The 23,558-nt window shown below is 42.9% G+C and overlaps 1 protein-coding gene across 1 annotated transcript; it reads right to left on the bottom strand.

The window, feature by feature from the left end:
- Positions 1-628: 628 nt before the first annotated feature.
- On the bottom strand, positions 629-23,281 carry LOC147201093 (mitogen-activated protein kinase kinase kinase 12-like). Its single transcript, XM_086118693.1, has 14 exons — positions 22,960-23,281; positions 20,321-20,853; positions 14,413-14,596; positions 12,673-12,864; positions 12,435-12,593; positions 10,035-10,193; positions 9,808-9,916; positions 7,004-7,113; positions 5,900-6,016; positions 5,654-5,791; positions 3,573-4,272; positions 3,231-3,298; positions 1,591-1,879; positions 629-1,358 (listed from the first exon to the last, which is right to left on the bottom strand). The coding sequence occupies exons 2-14, from the start codon at positions 20,823-20,825 to the stop codon at positions 1,281-1,283; spliced, it is 2,808 nt and encodes a 935-aa protein (XP_085974819.1). The 5' UTR covers positions 20,826-20,853; positions 22,960-23,281; the 3' UTR covers positions 629-1,280.
- Positions 23,282-23,558: the final 277 nt, after the last annotated feature.

Raw genomic sequence — 23,558 nt, 5'->3', positions numbered from 1 at the left:
CTCTGAAAGAATGAGGATTCCACAAGTGTAGACAGATAAAATAGTATGAAAAAAATGTTTTCAACAAAGCAACGCAGGACGCTGTTAACAAAGAAGCAGGAAAGTGCTGAACAAATAAAAAGCGTTTGCAACAGGCAAGGAACGACAAAAACATAAATAGCTTGTGAACTAAAGGGACAAGAGAATCCAAAACATGAGAATACAAAACCGAGATGACACCATAATGAAAAAAGTACAAAAAACCCCACCTTGAACGACGTGGCAAAAATGGAGCGTGTTGAGAAAATTGAAGCGCTTGGAAAAAAGAGTCGTGAGCAAGACTTAATAATCCGACAGCCAGATAGCCGCGTGGTGTGGTTTATAATGTAGACGGTAATGAGGCTAGATTCAAGTTAGGCACGGCTCACGAGGGAAACGCCCACACTCCAGCCTGAGACTCAGAAAAACACAAACAAAACAGGATCGTGTGTGTGTTACACATATGTATGTTGAAAATACCACACGATTCAAATAAAACAATTTTTATGGAAAATTTACAAAAGAGCAGGACTGTGATGTATTTTTTTCAAGTAATTAAACGGATTTAAATTGTGCATTTCTCGGATGATCAGGAATAGAAATTGTCTGCCTCATTTTGCAAAAAATCTGCCATCTTTATTGTATCGCATTCAATGCACCCTCTTTACAAAGCTTACTTCTAAACCATAAATATCCAGTATGTATATATCAGAAGCATGCTTTTTTTTTAAAAACTAAATAAAGTATTTACATCCAGAGAAATAGTCCAGTAGATGCCGCTATAGATTTGGACATATTGCTTCTTCTTTGTTCACATAACTCTTCCCCTTTTGTTCCCCTGCGTTGGGATGCACAAGCAAGGATACATTCAAATAACAAACACAAAAAAAAAGCTTCATGTGGTCAACAGGTAGAAACATCAGCACCTTTTTTTTTTTAAACGATACAATCTCGCGCATTAGAAATTTGTTCATTTTACACGGGCGGCTTTATGTACACGTAGAAAATGGCAATGTAGTTTACGACGACACAATGTGAATATTCTTGAAGACAATAAATAAATAAATAGACGACAGAGTGCATAATTAGGCCAAACAAAACCTGATTGGATTCCGTCACGTGACACGGTGAGAAACCACACACACTTTGTTCAGTCCGCTCAAAAAGTCCTCATGTCCTGCCTTTGCTGTGTGCGCGTGTTTGTGATGACGAGGGGTTCAATGAGCTCTGTCTAGCGTACAGGGTTGGGCTGGTGGTGACCTTCACCAGTTCTGGCTGGGCTCCACGCAGCCCGGGTGGTCCAACTCGGCGCTGTCGCAGTCTGAGTCATCGTAGAGAACCTTAAAAAAATGTTTATAGGGGAGAAGAAGGCATTTATTTGAGATGATGCTTTTACTTATGCTTTACGTAGATTCCCCACAACTATACATATAACATATGTATAAATGTTCAACGGGTATGTTTTTTTTAAATAATTAGCATTAATTCTCATAGTCACGACACATTTGAACCTTTTATGAGTATGCGTGGAAGGCCGAAGGAGCAGAGCCCTCAAGAGGAATGCAAACTCACCTCATCGTAGTTGAGCTCGTGAGTGGCCAGCTGCGTCTTGACGTGGCGGACGGCGGCCTCCTTCTCGGACAGGCCGTCGGAGGCGGCGGGGTCGGCGGGGATCTCGGAGCCCTGTGAGAGGAGGTCGTCGCTCTTGTCATCCAGGCGCTCGTCCGTGTTGGTGCTGACCACGTCGGGCGTGCCGCTGTGCGAGTGGTCCGTGGTGTTGCCTTCCTCGCCGTCCGACACCGACAGGTTCTCTGAGCTGAACGTGGACAGCGACTGGCATTTGCTCATGCTCGCCGGCCTCCTGGGGTCAAATGCAAAGTACACCACGTCAGCTACGGCCGCATGCAGGCCGCTTCTTACTTTGGAATGGAGACTCGAGCTCTCTAGCTAGTTAGCTAGCCAGGTAGCAAGCACACAAACTAATGTTTTATATTCATATATATATACTGTATGTATCAAATGATTTCAATTCAATTATTTTTTTCTAAGCATGCATGTATTGAAAATTGAATTTGAGTTAAAATGAAAAGAAAACTGTTTAACATGTAAATATAAAATATTATAAAATGTAAATGTTTGAAAATGATTCTGAAAATTTCAAAATAATTAGATGATCGACAATTCAATGGTTTTAATTATATATATATATATATATATATATATATACACAGGTATATAGAACCAAAAAACAGTTAATTGGAGCGTTCTGCATGCCCGCGCTGTTTTTTTAAAGCAATTCAATTGAATAAATGTTTCTTCCAAAAGTGTTAAAGGTGGAGTTTGCAGTCTTCATTAAAAAAAATTAAAAAAACACCTCCAAAAAACCGAACCATTTTGTCATGTTTGTGTGTATGACCAGTAGATTATTATTTAAATATTTTCAGAAATCAACTCACTCTGACGCCATCTTATGCCTCTGATGTATTTTTTAACTATTTGACTAAACTTGTCACGACATGTCTAAACTAGCCAATCACAGACTGTGTAGAGACAGAAGGCGTGACCCAATGGTGTGTCAGTCATCATCAGGCATGCATGCTCGTGCACAATCAGGCCACCTGTTGTTGCCGCCCAACCCAGTCGTGCTGATTGTTTTCTTGACTGGATTATTGAACTCCAGTTAACAACCAAAACTCAGAAGAATTAATTGGACAGTCCTCGAGACAAATCTAGGATAAACATGTTCTGGTGGTTTTCTATGCGGATGGTCAACTGGAGCTGGAAAACTAAAACAAAGTCGTTGCTCTCCTGGTTGTCAGATAAGTCGATCACTTCTCTTCTATTAAAACAAACAATCTATTTATTGCCTTGCAACTTTCCATCATAAATAAGCTATGCTAACAATGTTGCCGCTGTTTCTAATGACAGCTTGTACAGAGTGCATTTGCTTGTTCGTGAAGTCAGGGGGGGGGGGCAGCTGAAGTGCGGCCATATTCAGATATTGCAAGCAGCTTTAACTATAACAGACTCCACCTTTGAGAAAAGTTTTTTTGTTGTTCTTATAAAATATGTGTTACTTGATGACTGATTGTGCCCAAGTGTGCGGTAATACTTTATTCCTCAATGGGGATGAATGAACATGAGGCAAAACCAAAATTCCTGCTATTCCCATTCTCGTGCAGCGATTGAGAAAAACAAACACACACACTCACCATCTTCTGGGCAAATCCACTTCGCTGTCCACCTCTCCCTCCTCTTCCTCGGACGACACGCCGCGTCTCTGTGGAAAACATTCACATGCTCCATCATTCAAAAAGTCATGCAACAATTCCGGAACGTAAAGGGAAGTGTCAACAGCAACATTTGAGCCACTGAAAGCGAAAGCTCCATTTTGTTGGCTGGCTGAGCAGTCCAGGTTGTATCCTGCTTCTTTTGGCCTAAGTCAGCTGGGGTAGGCTCCTGCTCACCCACAAGCCGTATGAGGACCAGCGCTGTTGAAAACGTATTGCTCACTTTGCAGTGGGCTCCATTTCCTGTTCTAAGGGTCATCTCACCTGACTGCGAGTGACCGCCGCCCTGTAGAGTAGCGCCGATGGCGTGAGGCGTTGACTCCTGGGCGAGCGCGTGATCACCGGGCCCTCCTCCTTCTCCTCGCCATCCTGAGGAAGGCGGGGGCTCCCGGCGGACGACGGCCGCCTCGCTGCCGCCCCCTTGCCGCACGGCGAGTCAGGACTGCTGGCGAACGGGACGGAGGTGGCGTCTTCGCTGGGCGTGTCGCTGCGCGGCGGCGTTTCCGCCAGTTCTTCCGCCCCGACGCTCACGTCCGGGCCGCCGTCCGGGCTGCCTTCCTCCAACCCGGCCGAGGCGCTCTGGCTACCCGCCCGGTCCAGGCCGGGGACGGCCTGGCCCTTCCTGCGTCCTTCCGCCTCCAGCGTGGTGGAGATGAGGTCGGGGCTGGAGGATGACATCTTCTTAAGCAGCAGGTCGTGCTGCAGGCCCCTGAGCGCAGCGCTGGGGTCCAGACGCTGCTTGCTGCTGGGGACCGACGTGGTGGCACTGATCATGGCTAGCGATGAAGACAGCGTGGCCTTCAGCTGAGCCAGCTCGCTGCCGCTGCCTTTGCCCGCTTTCCTGTAGCGTGGCTTCCCTCGGCGGGAGCGGCCGGGCGACGTGGAGCCTTTGGTGGGGATGGTCACCTGAGTCATGGAGGAGTCCAGTTTGGGAAGGATGACTTCTGACTTGAGTAAGTCTGGCCTGAAGGAGACAAAGGACACACTTCATTGAACAACGGTGACATAAAAGATGAGTGAATGACCCATATTTATTTAGTTATTTATATGTTTTGGGCAAATTCCGATATGCAGCAGAGTACAATTCAGAAAACTGATTAATCAATCCATTTAAAAAATCTATAATGAATAAAATAGCATCGATGAAGATGTTAGTATTCGTTTAACTTTAGAACATAGAGGAAAAATTGTCAAATGTGACCATTTCATTGCAGGGGAATTTTGAATCTCATTTTCTTCATTTTATCTTGTAATGTGTTCATGTACTGTATTAAAAAATTCTGATTCCGTTTGTGACCAACAGGTGGCACTGTAGGGCTTCCCTTGCAGCTGCACACCTGTTGGTCGTTATGTATTTAGTAGTATAAAAGGACTCCCGCCCAACCACTTAGTGTCAGGTCATTGTTTGTTGTAGTTGTCATGTTTTTAGGACTTTGTTTTGGATTTAGTTTTCTGTGTTTTTATCAATACAACCTGCTCTTGCCTGCTTTTTTGAGGTCCACTATGCAGCGTGACAAAAATAAATCACAAAAAGTCCAAATTCAGCACAAAATCCGCCAATTTTAAAAGCCAATTTCAGCTGATTAAATCGGTTGGTGGATTAATCGGTCGGCCCTAAAAAGGTTGTCAAAACGCATCTCTGCACGCACAAACGTCTCGGCCCACCATGAAGAAAAAAAAAACAATGACAAAATTCAACTTAATAGACTTAAGTCATCTTACGAGGACGTTGTTTTTCAAGGTCAAAGGTTTTCATGGTTGAAGTCGTTCTTTCAAGCACTTGTATATTTCCAAGAAAAAAAATCCTATATTTTCCAGATAGATGGATATTTTCGAAAATGTCTTATTTGAGAAAAAAACAGAAAAAAAAGTATTTTAAAAGGTTCATTCAAAACATTACAAGAATAAAGTACAATGTTTTCGAAGAACAAAAAGTGTGTTTTTTGGTTTTGTTTTTTTAGCTGAACAGATGAAGATCAAGTGTGTTTTGCTTTATCTTTGGCTTATAGCAATAGCCATTCCTTTACCCGCAGAATAGCACAAGATGTCAGTCTCACCCTGCAAACATCTTTTTGTTGGCTTGAAAGGTTCGGGTCATTATACTTGATTTGATCTGCATTGAACTTCATAATACAGTGATCAATTTATTTTCCTTCTTGTATGCCACGAATGTTGAAAATGTTACTTAAAACATTGCCTGGAAAAGTTAGTCAAGGTTATATAAGATAAGAAAATGATGGTGACGTTTTGACAGCGGAACTCATTCGCTCCACGTTAGTTACAATTCACAACGCAGCGCTGGCGTGGCTTCAGCAAAAGCCTTTTGTTGAGCGCGTCGAACTGACCTCTTGCTGTGCGCGGGCAGCTTCTGAGGCACGTTGCGTTTCTTCATGAGTTTCTCCATGGAGTTGGAGGAGGCCGATTGTCTGGAGCTGTGGTGCTTAAAGCAACCCGGGTACTTCTTGTCCAGCGACTGCTCCCTCCTGCGATGAACAAACGGTCAATATTCACTTGATAGCGAGAGCAAGACAGCGCAGGTCGGTCTCTGCGCTGACGTCAATGTCGTCTGGAGGTGAGGTGAGCTTTCATACTTGAGCAGCTCCTTCTCCTTGAGCTCCAACTGCAGCATGATGGCGTTGAGCTCCATGTAGAGGTTGTTGGCTCGCTCCAGTTTCCTCTCGTAGTGCTCCCGGATGTCAAGTGCATGTCTGTGTGGAGGCGGGGGAGGAGGGGGATTGTATTATTGACTTGAGACGACAAAATTACTGCACACTGCATCTTCATTGTACTTTATTGCTAGTTACAGTTAACACGAGGTAGGAGTAAAATGATTCTGATTGAATCGGTGATGAATCCCGATTGACGTTGACAAGAACTTTATCAATTCTGCTTTCTGAAAGATAAGGATCGTTTTTATGTTTTCATGACATCTTTGCTTATTGAATGGCATTTTATTCAATCATTAGATTGTATTTTTACATTCCATATGTTTCATTCTTTCCTCTTTCATGCACCCTGTAACATAACATGGAAAGCCGTCCACTGTAGTAACCTCTGTCCCTGAAAGGGTTAATATATTTTGAACAATTATTTCAGGATATTTTATATCCACTGCCCTGCGTAATTAGTCACAACCCTGGTTCTTTGCCTTCTAATACATTGTTTTTTCTAAAATTATGACCAAGGCGGCCCAGTGATCCAGTAGTTAGCGCGCTGACCTCACATTGCAGAGGTTTGATCCCTTCTTTGCATGTTCTCCCCGGGCCTGCGTGGGTTTTCTCCGGGTACTCCGGTTTCCTCCCACATTCCAAAAACATGCATAGCAGGCTGATTGACCACTCCGAATTGTCCCTAGGTGTGAGTAGTGTGAGTGTGGATGGTTGTTCGTCTGTGTGTGCCCCGCAATTGGTTGGCAACCGGTTCAGGGTGTCCCCCGCCTACTGCCTGAAGACAGCTGAGATAGGCTCCAGCACCCCCCGCGACCCTCGTGAGGATAAAGCGGTTCATAAAATAGATGGATGGATGAATTAAGACCAACATTTGAGAATCTTTCTTTCTCCGCTATTAACGCGTTCATTTTGACAGTCTACTATCAATCGTTATTGCTCCAATAAATTCACAATTTTGGCCTGTATTTACATTTTGCGGTTGCTACATTGTCTTAGTGGCGTGCGTCACATTGTGGAGGATCTGACCTCAGTTCCTCCCTGCGCCGTTTGATGAGCTCCTCATCCAGTCGGTGAAGACATGTTCCCTCGGACTTGATCTTCTCAAAATGGTGCCTGACTTCATCTCTCCACTCAGCCTAAAAGGAAACATCATAAAACGCAAACCTCGGTTACGAGGACCGTTCCTGAAGTGAACCCACCAAAAAAAAAAAAAAAAGGGCAACACTTAAATCGCCTGATACGAGCGCATTAAAATAACATTTAGCGCTTCAGAAACATTAGGAAATCATCTGCATTATGGAGACAAAAGCCATTCGGGCGATTAATGACAATCAATAATCGGGGAGCAAATGTGAACATGAACCGACATGCCGTGAACACAAAAACACACGGACGGTGAATCGTGACAGCCGTTATTTGATACCTGTCATAGCGTGGAGGTCAGTTATGTGTTTGTGCGTGTGGGTGTGGGTGTGTTTCTGTGCATGAGTGATGCTCTTCTTATTAAGCTAATGGACTGGATGTGCACTCTTCAATATCGCCAGACCCTTTCTTTGCGCTCTCTCTGCTCCACACCATTAGAGAAATCAATACACTCCAGCAGCGGCAAATTCTTCTTCTCGACGTCACGAGAAAAACCCATTATGGGGCAGAGAAGAGTGAAACCGTGGAAGATCGAGGTGGGACTGGGGGAGCGAGCGGGGGCCAGGGGTGAGGGTCGGGGGGGGGGTACAGGGAGAAATAATAAGCAGCGAGTGCTTTGATGGAGGTTTTTGCGCCATGACCTTTAAAGGAAATAGGCAGCATGCGTCGCATGGTTATCCGGCGTGTGTATTCTTGGCTACTCCGACACGCACCCTCCTTTTGCAATGACACACTCGACTGCTTTAGAATGACGGAGGTTGGCCGGGCATTAGCGAGTGTGACGTGCCAAACACAAAGAAATAACAGCAGCGATGTGTTTTGAAGGCTCAAAGGAAGATCAATCATTAGCGGGCTCCCAGGAGGCCACAAGAGGGCCCCGCTGTAGCCGCACCAGACTGGAAACAAATGTCACGCCTTTCACAGCCAATTATTAATGGAACCTCTTCACAGGTTTTCCAGCGGATGAACATTCGTGAAGTCACATTTAATTGAGCCACTTCTTGCTAGTGGCAATTTTGTGTGGAATGGGATGCACCGGTGTTATCTGAAGGGCTTTTTTTTTTTTGGAGCGTTTACCCCTGCATTTCAAAATGGGGAATCGGAAAACCGCATGGCAATGAAAGCATCGGTGGGACAGAAGAAAAACAAACAATGGAAGGGGAAGGAAGCATTTCTCATTGGTGGTGTTTTGTTTAAAACGGAATGCTGCGGAATTAGGTGAAGACCTAGTTTTGGGAGTTACCTGTGCACTTACAAATGGGAAATTACGATGAGCGCACCACATTGAACTCATCAGTCAAAATGAGGAATGCTAACAAAGAATGGAAAGGGAATGTGGGACCTCATTCGCTACTGTATTTCTCAGCCTTAGGTAAGAACATTTATGGCGTACATTGAGTGCGTCTAGAATCTAGACTCTAGATCAGGGGTGCGCATTACGTCGATAGCGATCGATCGGTAGATCGCGAACTGGTCCCAAGTCGATCGCGAGGGGTGTAGAGGAGATTTAAAAAAAACATTTGTGTGACTTTGTGCATGTTAGTAATATATATTTTGGTGTTAATGTACACTGCACCCTCATCATCCTATCAGCTTCATTTTCACAAAAAGTATTAAAAAAATAAAATAAAAGAAAGCAGGTAAATCTTTAACCTACGGTGGCGCGTGACCCGCGTCACCGGAAGTTGTTAGCGCTCAGCAGTCTGCAGTGGCAGCTTGTTATCAGAGCTGTTGCGCTATATCTTTTATCATTCTCATTGTTCTCATTCAGAGTTTGTTTCGTGTACAATTCACCGAGGGCACGGGCAAAGAATAGGAATCTAGAGGACCGAGGGAAGCACTTTGAACGGTACGCGTGAGCTACGATTGATAACGGGCTGCAAAAGTGCATCCCATGCCTGCGTGTCAGGCTGTTGCTCATCATGGTGTGCGTGTGTATGTGCGTGCGCGGTAACAGGTCGATCGCGGGAGGTTGTTTGATTGAAAAGTCGATCTTCGGTCCAAAAGGTTTGGGCACCCCTGGTCTAGAGAGGGAGATACAGTACTTCATTAATCCCATGAGAGTCTTGGCTCACTTGTATACCAGCACTAAAAAGGGACCACGATACCCTGCTGTCAAAAAAATGAAAGTGGACTAATTGTAGCAGCGGTATTTCTTTCAAATTCGGCGTAAAATAGAAATCTGCTTGTGTTTTTATTAGTTTTATTTTATTCTTTTTTAAAAAATGTATATAATTTAACATTTTTGGAGTGCAAGATGAAAAAACGTCAGGAAGTTTTGTCTAATTAAGTCAACTACAATTCCCAAAGAACTGTTTGACCTTCTTTCTTGAAGCCGAACAGTAATACCAAAATAAACGCATTTAAAATAAAACCCGAAAGCTTGATGAAAACAAAGTACATATTTGGTAGAATTTTCTTTAGTATTAGGACCGTGAAACAAAGTTTCAGTTAGTTATTGTTTTTTTTTTTTTCTGTTAGTTTTTTTTAAAGCTCCCTTGAATTTATTTCGTGCAAACCTTTTTTCGTTTCATTCTTACTTTTAGCTATTTCTTTAGTTTTCGTTCACTATTAATAAACTTAACCCAGACTGACCTTTGGTGAGAACAGCAGGGAACCCATCCTTGACATCCAAAAGCGGTTTTAAATGTGGTCTTTGGTCTTTTCCCGGTGTAGAAGAATTGTACCTGTGACTGGAAGTAGGTTTCTTGTGGGGTCGACAAGATGTCTGCTGAAGCGATGTCCAGATGCAGGAGAATCTGTCGGAACGAGGGTCTGTTTCTTGGTTTGCAATTCCTATTTGGAGACTCGAATTAATTCGGGAAGAGAAAATGGCTTGTTTTTTTTTTCATATGTGTTTATCTTTTTTTTTTTTAAAAAAAACGCAATTTGTGTTATCTTTCCGCCTGCTTACCAGCTTTGCCTCAAGAGCAGTTTGAAGCTGTCGGGACAGCTGTCAGGTACGGGCAGCTGCAGGCTGTTATTGCCCACACCCCAGATGATAGCAGAGGAGTCTACGTCCTTGTAGGGCACCTCTCCCGTCAGCATCTCCCACAGCACAACGCCGAAAGACCTGCACAAACACCCCCACACACACACACGACGCATATTCAGTTCCAAAAAAAGAGTGTGATAGAAACGGATGAAAGGTGGCATTACCTAAATGTCACACTTGAAACTTTATGGAAATGCGGCCCGCCTTCCTTTGCGACCGTTATCTATGATGGACACTTAATCTCGCTTGAGCTGCACACGTCTTTGGAGATGGAAATGACACCTTTTTAGCCACTTTGATAAGAAGTGATGAAATATTTCTCCGGTATCGGCAAAATATTTTTAAAAAGTCATTGTTGTCAGAGACGAACCCCCGCGAGTACGTGAGAAATCTTCAGAGAGTCTGATGTTGGCAGCTTCTTTCGGTTGCCACGGTGACGGTGTTTCCAAGGAGCCAAGAGCATCGCTCACTTATAGCATCCAGATGGCGTGTTTACATTTGTAACGGTGACATTTTTTTGCACCTCTCTGCTTGAATAATCAAACGTCTTGTCCAATCAGCACGGTTGCTTGTTCGAGTTAAAGAATCAGCCTGTAATTGAAGGATTCAGTCACTTCCTTTTGACCAAGAGGACAGCGTCTCTAGCGCTGGCGCGGTGACCACAGCCACTCGAGTGGTCTGTATCAGCGAGGACACTGCTCACTGAGCTTTTAACCTTAGTGTTGGTGCAGCACGAGTCCGGATTATGATTTGTTGTAAATAGATGCGACTGTTTATATGAATACATGACATGATATGATCACACTGTTAGGTTCGGTTCCCATTTAGCTGTTACCACTATTGCAATGTTCTCTACTGGTATGACGTTGGATGCATTGAGTCTTTTTAACTGCCAATTTTTTCCGTATGTATTTTCCTCCCCCGCAACTCGGCTGTAAATAACTGTTGGGTCAATATCTAGGTGAAGACATAGTGTTACAACAGATGAGTTCGATTAGCGTATGTGCTTTAGTTTGGCCTGTTTTGCTTGTAAGAGGTCCTTGTGTGTTAAAATGCACTCGTCTACTGTTGTTGTATTTGTATTTGCCATGCGAAAATAGGATAGGAGCAAAACATTTTTTTTACAGGCCCGGAAAAAGAAAAAAAATATTTAAAGTTTGAATTTTATAAGAAAAATATTTTAGTTTTTTTTTTAAACAATAAAGTTATTATTGAGTTCATTATAGGCAATTATTATGAGTCCTACTAATAATGTTATTTTTGAGGGAAAAGGAAAAAGTACACTTGAGTTGCCTCGTTTCAACCATTGCCAATTATCGTGACTTGGAAGACTGAGAATTTTCGCAAACATAAAGAAAAATACACGATTTTTAGCAAGCGGTGAAATGTTTGGCTTTGGAGCAACTGTTGTCGTATTTCATCTAAGTGTAAGATAACCGGGTGCTCTTACAATCAAATGAGAAGTGATCAAGTGATTTACATACATTAAGAGCCACTCTATGATATGCATAGGTGATGTGCTCTCATTCTGCATCGAAAAGCTTTTTAATCCTGTTTTCACCTCTCGGCTAATGCACTGCTGGCCCCGGGCCAAAGCAGCCGCAGGATTGGAAGGTTATTCCAGCCTTTCCTGAGCACTGCAGCATCTGGCAAATCAATTATTAAATTAGCCAGCGCTCCTTTTTACTACGCGGGCAAGAGCAAAGCGGGGACGATGAGGGAGGGAGCGAGGGATGAGTAGTGGGAGAGCTGAGGGTTGAGCACAGGGCACACCATCAAACATGGCAGGGAGCCTATAGAATTTCTTGTAATGAGATCTTATGATAGATTTTCTTGAAACGAGATCCCTCGCTCTGTACAGTAGTAGCTTCCAGTCCAGTCCTTTTCAAATTGGGGTCTGTGGGCCTTAGCTTGGGGGTCCGCAAAAAAAAACCCCAAAACACATTTTATTATAGGAATAAAGCTCTATTTTGATTGGAAAACAAGTGGTGTCTTTTTTAGAATATAATCCTATTTTAAAAAGAATGAAGCTGTATGTATTTATTTTTTACAATCAAATGTGTTATATTTCTTTCATTGTTAAACTTCAACAATATGGCACTTTACCTTAGGACATATCCAACGTGATACTAGAAAGATGATGACTTTTTGATTTTAATTGGTGTTATGATGATGAGGGAATATGTCGCCCCTGTGAGGGAGGGGACCCTGGACCTAAAACCTTTGAGAACCCCTGATCTCACATATCTGACTCTCTTTAGTGATTCACAATGAAACCAGGCAAGAAAAGTCCCAAAAAGATTCACAGAGGCTACATACCAAATATCCACCTTCTCTGAGACGGGCTCGTTCCGTATGACCTCCGGCGCCATCCAGGCCACCGTACCCGCAAAGGACATCTTGGTGCTCTTATCACTCAGCTCCTTGGACGTGCCAAAATCGGAGATCTTCACCGCGTCATCATACGTGATCAGAATACTGCAAGACAAATGATCGTCAGGACAGTTTGTCGGCACTGCGCCCGGCTGTTACTTTCCAGATTGTTTACGGCGCTCACTTGGGTGATTTGAGGTCCCTGTGGATGATCTTGTGCAAGTGAAGGTAGTTCATCCCGCCAGCGACGCCCATGGCCCAGTCCATGAGGAGTGACGGCGTGATCTTCCTGCCTGCTCTCAGCACCTCGTAGAGCTGGCCCTGGGCACAGTACTCCATGAGGATGCAATAGCACGGAGCCTGGGTGCAAATCCCTCTGTTGGAGAAATACATGCTTTTCATTGGACAGCAACAATATGGGGACACAACCATTTTTCCAAAGAGAATACTACGTTCAGTGGCGTCTTCTCTTACAAGTTTTAATTTATTCCGTGAACACGTTCATATATCAAAAAAGCGCATTTCCACATTGAAATGAATGAAAATGCCATTAATCCGTTCCAGCACCCCGTAAAACACCCTCAAAAATAATGTATGATGTTTTTCAATTACAAAGATTAAAAAAAAATGCCATCATAAAATAGAATAATAGAATTAAACAGCGCATCATAATTTCATACTTAAAGCAGCTGTGTGGCGCCTTAGCCACCAGGGGGGAATATGATCTATACATACAGTACTCTAGGACGTACTGTAAAGTATATACCAGGCATTACCAACGTGGTGCCCGCGGGCAACAGCTTGCCATCGAGGCCCACATAAGTCACCCGCGGGCTTGTTCTAGTTCACCAGTGATGGGACATTGCGATTTTCTCATAATGTTGTAAAAGGAAAAATTTGAAAATGTAAACACTGGCAGAGATTTCTACATACAAAGTGTCTCATATTGATATTGATGTTTCCTAATTATGAGATGTGAGATGAACATTTATAACGGCAACATTATCCATCCATCCGTCTATTTTCAATACTGCTTATGCTGTACGGATTTTTTCACATTATGAAAAGTAATTTTAGAAAATGTCTCATTTCTGAAGGGTGTATTAAGCTGGTAGTCCTACGCATCGATCAGTACCCAAGAGGTCCTGCTTTCATGCAGAACGACGGAAATCAGAGGAGATTCACTGTTTGAGAGCCTGAAATCTCCAAACCATAAATTTATTCTCAAAATGATTGATGAATTGACTGACTGTTACATCTTTTCAAATGTACAGTAAACACCAAACGGACTGACCAAAACTTTGCTTTTTTTTTTGCGCTTATTTGCATGTTTTTTGCTCTAAGATGTTCCTGCTCCTCATAAGGCACCACGTTAGTGAAGGAGTAGCTAGTGTTGACAGCGAACAGCAGCGTGATGACAGATCGCAGTAGAAGTCATACAATCGGGTGAGACTCCTTGCGGGGTTGATGCCATAGAAAGCAGGGTGGTAAAACTAGCTGCGACGGGTAAAGATCAGGATTACTATTGGCAGTGGTGGAAGTTACAGTAAATATGTGGCAATATGAACAAATCCATTCCCTTTGTTTGTTTGTTGTGTGAAACTTATCCCTGGCTGTCTCCTGAAAATAAAAAAACTGTTCTCCTTCCGAAAGTTTGCACAAGAGCCCACCTTATACAGGCATGTCCGATGCTGTATTTTAAAATCAAATAATCCCTTATTTTTAAGGGTAATGTTGTAAAATGATTTGAAGAGGCTATGGAACTGTTTGGGAATCAGAGTTTGTGGCTAACTGTTTGAACCATTAATATAGGCGACATATATAGGGGGGGGGGGGGGGGAGCGTCAATTGCTGTTCCTGACAGCACGAGGGTTCACCTTACCAAAACGTGATGTCCCAGATTATCAGCACTTGACTTACTTACTTGAAAGTAATGATGTTTGGATGTTTGAGCTTGCGGAGGTGCTTGATATCCGTCTCCTTGATGTTCCGCACTTTCTTCACCGCCACTTCCTGTCCATGTAGCTTGCCCAAGAAAACGGCACCCTGGGCGCCACTGCCCACCCACTGTAGATCTGATATCTCCTCGAAGGGGACTTCCCATGCTTCTGAAAACAGGATGTACCTGTGAGCTTCACTGGAATAAATCGTTCTACATTTCATTCTAATTGAATAATTTTACCGATTTAATTTAGATGAAAAGAAAGTCAAGTGATACACCTTGAGGTCTGAGTTCTTGGACTCTTCCCACTGCACTACACATATAGTTACTAAACTCATGTTTTCAAATACAATTAAAATACAAGTGTGACAAACAATCAGCTTAGAACTGATGCTAACGCTAACAAAGCAGGAGTGATGTGCTAGCTGGGTCATCACTATTATTCAGCCGTTCGTTTTCGATTGCACTTTTCCTCATTGTGGTCGTCCGTGAACTGGAGCCCATCCCAGCTGACTTTTGGCGAGAGAAGTGGGTTACACCCTTGAATGGTCACCAGTTAATTACAGAAGAGCATTTATAATCACATTCGCACCAATTTCCAATGAACCTAACACGTTTGTGGAATGGGAGAGGAAGCGGGAGTACAGAAGACATAAGCTGAGATTCGAAGTAGAGGTGGACACGATAGTGGATTTCCCGTCCCAACCCATTCCCACAGACAAAACTCCTGTCCTGTCCCAGTACCGGACCATACCAAAAAAAAAAAATTAAAAAATCCTGCCCCATTCCATCCTGCTCCTGTTCAGCATGACACCCACTACCGTACCACTCCCATTTTGGAGGTCAGCTTCATAAAGCAACAACAACAACAAAAATAATGTTGCATTTGACTAATTTAATTGAACAGTCTGTCACTCCCTGTCCTGTCCCAATCCCGTGACTAAAGGTAAATTTGACTCCCATCCTGTCAGAATCCCGTGGATTCGACCCCAGAACCTCACAAGTGTAAAACAGTAAAACGGACCGTGACGCTACGCTTCTTTTCGCAGGCTGTTGTGCTATCAGTGAATCTTTTATACCTGACTGATGCTTTTATTGTTATGGAAATGTTTTAGATATTGTTGCATGAACGCAAAGACACCATCATGCTGGCACTGACTCATATTTTTGTCATACTTGTTTGGTAGAATTTTGTGAGGCTGTTGCAAAGAACCCTTAAAAGACTGCAAGTCAAAGTGTCATGTGAGTTAACGCCGCTAACTGAAGCAGATAACTAAATTGTCTCTGTTCTTCATTCATAGTTCATTTGGCTTCATTTTAGCATGAGGCTAATTTATAAGACAAAAGTTAATTTACATACAGTATGTAGAAAAATTCTGATCTTGTTGATTGTAATAAAGATTCTTGCTTGTTGCTAAAAAATGCAGGGGAAGAGGACAAACTCATATCAAATCACGGTTGCACTCTTAAGGGGGAAAACAATGCAATTAGATTGCCTTAAAAAATGGTTCAGGCCTACTCTGAACTGTGTCTTAGAATATGTATATGACTGGTTTGTTGAGTATGCGCTGTATGCGCTTTGCGATTGGTGGGCGACCTGTACTGGCTGAACCCTAATCTCTTCCTGAAAGTCAGCTGTCATGGAAGACTCTCAACCAGTTATTCTCAATTGGTGGCGCAGGACACAAAAGTAATAATAATAATAATAATACATTTTATTTATAAGCGCCTTTCAAGACACCCAAGGACACTTTACAATAACAAAAAACACAAAACAATACGGGTTGAGCAGCGGCAGCCAAAACGCACCAGCGTTCACTCAAGTGGGTCGTTAAGGCATTATGGATGGGTCACGGGCATCATGACAGGGGGTTGATACGGACACAGGACAGTTCGAGCAAAAATACATCACGTGGTGTAAGAAGTCAAGCTCAGTTAGCATTTACTGGACTGTAGAATGCCACCAAAAAGTCATTTTGTCGGCCATATTACTACTTTCTAGTTAGCATGCAAAACATTTAAGGTGCTATCGTGTTCTTTTGCAGTTCCAACTAAACGTAATGAGTGTGTAGTCAATGCGGGAGCTCTTAATCTCCTGCGTGTAATTCTGACTCAGCCTCCCAAATCCTCCTTTAGTACCTTTTGTGGGGCTGACGCGAAACAAGGGTGCAGCACTCGGTAAGGGGGAGGGAGAGGATTTGAGAGCTCTCATGTTGGCTGTACAGACGGGGAATAAGACGGGTTAAAAAGAAGTGAGGGGGTGCCCCTTAAGGGTCGACCGATGGCAGGCTGTTAATGCGGAGGAGGTATACAACTATTCAAATACATTTTTTATACTAATAAGCACGGTATGAATGAATATCGCCGTCCGTGGCAAATAAGACGTTTAATAATATTTTAACGTTGGTGTCGTGTGATAGAGCTCCACTGGTCTGCTTTGTGTGTTAAATGGAAGAAATCCAGGCCGGTGGTTAAAATCAATAAAGGGCAATTTTCCTGCTTTTTTTTTTTTTTTTTTTTTTGCCCTGCTCCAGAGGAGAGCTTTGTCACCATGGAGCCACTCTTCCATTTCTTCCTGTTTGTTCCACGTCTGCCAAGCAGGCTATTGCTGAAAATCACATCACTGATTTCCATAGATATGCAGACCGTGCCACGGTTATTAACCCGCCTGTCATAAAAGGGAGCTTCCAGCATCATGGAGTGCTTTAATGCTTTCCATTTCAATGAATTCTCAACATTGAACCTTTTTGAGCAGGAATGGGGAATTTCGAACTGGAATCATCGATATACAAGCGCATCTCAATAAATAAACAAGTGGTGGAGATGTTTGTTACTTTATTACATCGTTAAGTTCAAAAATGTGAAACTCATCTAAAGTAGAATACAAATTCGTGAAACATGTAGGAAAATCATTTTACTTATTGTTATATAATTATAATTTTCTTTATGTGGGGAATTGGCGGTGTCACCAACATTCCTTAGAAAAATTTAATCACGAAATATTTCACTGTGTTTAGTGAATCCCTTTCACCTACTGAAATAGTTGCCCACAATATTTTAATTAATTAAGATGCGGCTAAATTGACTCCCCAGAGTGAAATATTTCATGAGATTTAAAAATATATCATTTTGATAATTGTAGTTAACAGCTGGTGAAAACCCCCACCTCACCATCGCTGAAAATTCGAATATTACACAGCAGACAATTAAAACTATTTAATGCATCCGTATATAATTGTACGACTGAAATACACAAACCGTCTTCACAATGCAATATTCTAATTTATTAAGATGCACCTGTACTTCATACTACGTTTCTTAAATGATTCCCTGAGAATCTCGTCTGGGTCCTGAAATCAAAATTCATTTCAAAAGTGAATGCTGATCTAAATTTGATACGTTTGACCTTGGATGAGTGTCACACTGCTTATATATATATATATATATATATATATATATATATATGTATATATATATATATATATATATTGCGAGTGAGGGCTGTGAGGTGCAGATGGATTGAGAGTGATGACCGCTCAGAATAAAGAGAAGCAAAAAGGAGACAATGGAGGAAGTGGAGGAGGAGGCGGAAGTAAATGGCAGTGGGAATCAAATAGAAAAGTGGGTGGGGGGTATTCGGGGGGTAATAAAATATCAGCGAGCCATAAAGACAAGGTTAGATGTAAATCTGCCACCCATGTGAGCGATGTGCAAGGTGTTTATAAGTTTGGCTTCCTCTTCTGCCAGTTTATTGGCTGGTGCCAGGCGTTGCATATTAAACTGTTTCTATTTGCAGCGGTACGCGTGTGTATGTGTGCGCGCGCGTGCGTGAATGAGCGCATGCGTGCGCGCGCGTGTGTCAGGTTAATAGAGATGAGAGGCAGAGGGATCAGAGCGTGGCCATGCATAATACATGAGGCAGATTTGGAAGAGGAGTCCCGCGGGAACGTTGCGCTATTGTAGTGGCTGCAGACATAAACAACAGTGCGTCAGAGGGGGCCGGCTTCATTAGAGGGCTGCAGTGGGATGGATGGATGGATGGAGGTGGGGGTGGGCACGAGCAGGCCGATGTGGGTTCTGGGGGTGGGGAATATCCGGGGAGGGTAAGACCAGTGGAGATTTTGATGGAGCATCTCGTGCTCTGTAAAAAAAAAGTGTTTATAACAGGGTTAAGAAAGCTGCAGCTACTGGGCCATTTAGTATATTTGCAGCCTGGTAAAGTAGTAATTTCCAACCACTGTGTCGCGGCATTATAATTATCCAATCTCACTTTATTGGCCTGAAGAGTATAATTCATCTTTGTTTTCCTATCAATGACGTATAGTGACAACCAGAATTTGGACTGCAGCTATCGAATATTATCCCATCAACTAGTTGAATACTCAGATCATAGTTGATTTTTCATTATCAAACAACAAAATGCCCAGGTGCAAAAATTAGTCTTTTCAACTTGGGGTCGCAGTCATCGCATTCTGTGACTGAGCATCTGTGGCTTTAAAGGTCAGTTAGTGACGTGGGTGTCAGCGAATGAAAAGTAGAATTGTGTTTTGTGAGCTCAGAGGTTAGCAAATGGCGGTTAACTAGGCAGTCCGCGCATCAGTTGAGGTTATCTTCTTTTGTAAGCATGAAATGATCCAAACTTTGGACATTCGTTGTCTTTTACGCACACTTTCATCTGGGCTCGCTGCCAATTTCTACAAAGAGTGGTGCGAGTGTCGAGTCTGTGTTGAAAGATGATCCCTGCAAAGCTTCATGGCAGAAATGTTGCTTCGACTTATTTTGTTAATCAAATGATTTTGATTAATCATTGCAATCCGAGACAAAACAATGAAATGTTCTTTCACCAGATAGCAGAAGGTGCATACCGTATTGGCCTGAATATAAGAGGGTGTTTTTTGCATTGAAATAAGACTGAAAAAGTGGGGGTCGTCTTATATTCGGGGTCTAGACGTTATACCCATTCACGACGCTAGATGGCGTCAGATACCAAATGACGCGAATGCTGAACTTGACTCCCAGGCCAAAGCGAACCCCTGCCACGAAGAATAAAAATAAAAATAGTGGTAGCACGAAGAAGAAAAATAAAAAATAGCGGTAAGAAGGAAAAGAGAAGAAAATAATAGAAGGGATCACAGAAAATGGAGAAACGTAGCGACAATCTGGAGAAAAGTGGGTCGAAGATTGGCCAGGTTAACCGGCAGCTGAGGAGAAGTTATGATGTAATTTACATTTCAAAAACCAGAAGCCATTCATTTACGAATGTGATTGCACTTTAGATTTGAATGAGGCAAAATAACATGCTTTTTCTCTCAATTATATTTTCTGTATAAAAATTGGTGTTCAAAAAGTCTTTTTTTCAAACTTGAGTCTTGAAAAAGAGGGGGTCGTCTTATAATCAAGGCCGTCTTATATTCGGGCCAATACGGTAATTAACCTCATCATCATCAGAGAGCATTATTTTGTGATGTTTTCTTTTACGTTGAGGAAAACTGCGCCTGAGCATTCCAATGGGCCTGCCAATACACACATGCACATGTGTAAAATATAATATAAATATGTAATAAATAATATAAAATGGTATCTTCAGGTTCAAGGAAGCCACTGTGGCCTTTTTTAAGGTAATCTGAAATGGAGGTTAGTGTTTGAGCATTGCAACAGACGTATTTATAAATTTAACATGTCCCTTGCAGGACTTAATTAAATAGACTGATAAGAAAAATATCCCCTAAGCCTGGTTTACAACTGTTTAATGAAATTAATCGTGGTGGTGATATCACTTAATTATCTGAGCAAAGCATCAGAGCAGACTTAAAAAGGTATCTCATGCTGGCTTTTATAGGCGTACTTAATGATGTGCTAGAGGGGGAAGCAAGGCAGCCAGTAAACTTACCGTCCAGGTTGTGCTTGTGTTCAGTGGAGTAGGCCTTCCCGATCATAGTCCAGACCGGTCGCAGACAGCCAAACAAGCCCTCCAGAAAGCCCCCACCCCCTCCACTGGATTGGCACTGCAGCCTGGTGTTGGCCGCATCGCGCCGCACCGCGCTGCCGTCCGCCTCCGTCCCCTCTCCCTCTGTCCTGGCGGGACCGCCGTCATGCTCGTGTAGCTTGAGGACGCTGTTGGCGAAGTGCTCCTGTTGCTCATCGCCCGGCGTCTGGTGGGGCCCTGTCGTCGGCCCGTCGCCGCCTTCTCCTCTCCCTCCTCCTCCAGGTTGTACTGTGCCCCCCATGTCTATAGAAAGGACGTTCCGAAGGACGCACTGGGTTGGCGTCAGGTCCATTTCAGGGGTGCAGGGCGTTTCAGCATCGAGTCGGCGAAAGGACGGGGGGTCGGAGAGAGGGGTGTTGAAGCCGGATAGAGACGGAGATGGGGCGCGGGGCTCGTGAATGAGGGCCATGGGTGAACAACTGGAGAACTTGGGGGGCCTTGGAAGAGAGGAATATGTGTTAGAAGCCAATTCAGCGTTAAATAATTGCCTCCCGGCACGGCGGATTTTGTCCTCTTTATGCAAATTTCATTCTATCACGAGCGTAGAAGTGTCAGTGTACGCAAACATAATACTATGAATGACATCTCCACCAACCTAGGTTTTTATTCAGAAAACTAGATACGTGTTCATCCAAATTCCTTCCACATTTTTTTTTGCCTGAAACAACTTCTATTTGGGTCAGCTAAAAACACACCCGGCTGCTGCCAAATTAGAAATGTACAGTATTTGAAAAGCACATCCACAACATCAGTAAGACCTGCGCATACCAATGTAGCAAGTCCTATTTGTTATTAAAGGCAGAATTTGGGAAGCAACAGAAAATGAATCAAAAGCCATTTGAGGCTTATCATCTTTGTTGTTTCTTCTTCTATTAGACAAACACAGGGTTTCAAAAACCAAAATGCAACGTTTAATTCCTAGAAATACTGCCAGAATATTGATATGATCAGTACATCAACAAATGACAGAATATCGACAGGAATACATGGCCACAAACATGAATCGAGTCACCATTTGAATGCTAACACCTTTGTTATGGTAGTTTTTTTGTTGTTGTTTTTTAATTGGATGCATTATGTCAGTGTACCAAATGAGGTGGCAGGTGGGTGTATAGAAGCGTGAGCACGCGGGGCCTAACTCACATCACATGAATACATCTACAGTACGTCACAGAAAAGAAAAACAAACAGCCTTTATGGTGTGCTCCACCACTGACTCATAATACACACAAGATGTCTAATTACTAAAAATAAGAATTGACTGATTTAAAAAAAAAAAAAAAAAAAGGAACCATACAGGTGCATGGTTATGAGAGGAGCTCAGCCTGTTTCCATGGCGTCCGTGTGGCTATATTTACATCCGAGCCACCAGTCAAATCATACATACTTGCAGCACGTATATAAATTCTATGACGAATGAAGGAATACAGACTTCCATGACTATCAAGCTTATTATTCAATTAAGGTGGCGTAGAAGGCACAGCTGGTGCCTCCAACGTGCCTTAATTGCACAGCCAACACACGAGGCTCAGTCATCGCTGTATCTTTTTTTTTTTTTACGGGAAAAGAAAAACACGTATTAAACCACCATGCATGTACTGAACTGTGAGTCGAAATGAGTAAAATTTTGTATGTGTAAATAAAACCGATAAACAACTAACGGGATGAAGTTCGGATGGATGAGGACTGCACTGATTTAATATGTATGTGGTGTTTACTGTATGTGTTGAATTATGAGGGATTGTGTTTGTGTATTTAGCTGTCCCTTGCGCCAAGAGAAATTTCTCCATAGGGAGACACATAAAGAGAAAGCTTCAACCTTATCGCATCAAGTTCATGTGAATCTTGAAAAGAACATCAACCTTTGCATCACAAATGCTGGAAACTTGATTTACGATGCTAATTATAAAATGTTTTTGAAGACGTTGTTTTTAGAAAATTGTATTTCACTTTTCTGTTGCCTGACTGTGTCCAGACTTAAGGACGAGTATAGGTGAATACAGAGTAAAAACAAATCATACATTTGCTATACCGTTTGTCCTCATTATGGTCATGGGTGAGCTTGATCCTTTCTCAGGTGACTTTGTACACCTTGGACCGGTCACCAGTCAATCGCAGAGTACGTATGTAACATACTGTATGTATACGTATGTACGTAATAAACAACTATTCACACTACATTTACATTGATAAGACGAATTTGATTACCCTAACATGCATGTTTTAATGTGGGAGGTTCAACCATAGAACCTCTAACATGCTAACCACTAGTACTCTTTGCTGGTTAGTATAAAACCAAAATGACAAATACAAGTATCTCCCCCCCGCCCCCTCGATGACGCACAAATGCCTTGACATCCATCAATCAATATTGACAGGAATAATGAGTTAATAATATTTTATGGCAATAGTGGACCCAATAAAATGGGCCCTGGAGCCATTATGGGTCCCTAAACCTCATTTTGAAAACCTCTGGTTATGTTATATTCTAACACGACAGCCCTCCTTGAAGACCTCCTAAAACAGGGGAAAATGTCTCTTACCTCAGTGTTGAGTGCTCACGTCCATTCCCGTGGAGTCAAATCCTCTTCCCCTTAACGGAAAATGATGAAATATACATGTACTAGTAAAAGGTGGTTATTTTGCGTCCCCCCCTTCCGCAATCAAGCTAGTCGCATCCTCATCCTCAGCATCCACGCGTCAGTGACGGTCAAGTCCATCAGACTCCTCGCTTTAATCCGTTTTTTATTTTATTTTTTTCAAATACTTGTTTTGCTTCCTTACACCCCCTTTTCCCATCTCCTCTCCTCTCTGAGGATGCTACGCGGCCACACTCGGGATTATATACGGCGACCGTAGCTCACGCCGTAGTCTGTAAACAGGGGCAGGGAAGGGAGGAGCGGGAGAGCGACGGAGGAAGAAGCTGGGGGGAGGGGGCGGGGTTTAACGCTGGATATCGTCCAATCGGAGAAGAGATGTGTGGTGACGTGTGCCCGGTGCAGGTAGACGGCTTGATGCGAACGTGAGGCTACGTTTAAACGGGTGGGGAGGGGGGGGGGGGGGGTGTTTATGGGGGGTCAGCTGGTATGTGAGGTGATCCAAATGATGTCATACACAAAGCACGCAGCATTTGACTGGACAG

This window comes from Hippocampus guttulatus, chromosome 8, assembly GCF_054856545.1.
Source record: "Hippocampus guttulatus isolate MCC_2025c chromosome 8, RoL_Hgut_1.0, whole genome shotgun sequence".
Classification (NCBI taxonomy): Eukaryota; Metazoa; Chordata; class Actinopteri; order Syngnathiformes; family Syngnathidae; genus Hippocampus; species Hippocampus guttulatus.
This window is presented reverse-complemented; position numbering and strand designations above follow the sequence as displayed.

Excerpts from the sequence above, each read along its gene's own strand:
- LOC147201093 (XM_086118693.1), bottom strand. The coding sequence starts at position 20,825 with ATGGCCCTCATTCACGAGCCCCGCGCCCCATCTCCGTCTCTATCCGGC. Across the intron at positions 12,594-12,672 it reads AGGGACCTCAAATCACCCAA|TATTCTGATCACGTATGATG; the intron begins GTGAGCGCCGTA and ends TTTGTCTTGCAG. Across the intron at positions 1,359-1,590 it reads ACGAGCTCAACTACGATGAG|GTTCTCTACGATGACTCAGA; the intron begins GTGAGTTTGCAT and ends CATTTTTTTAAG.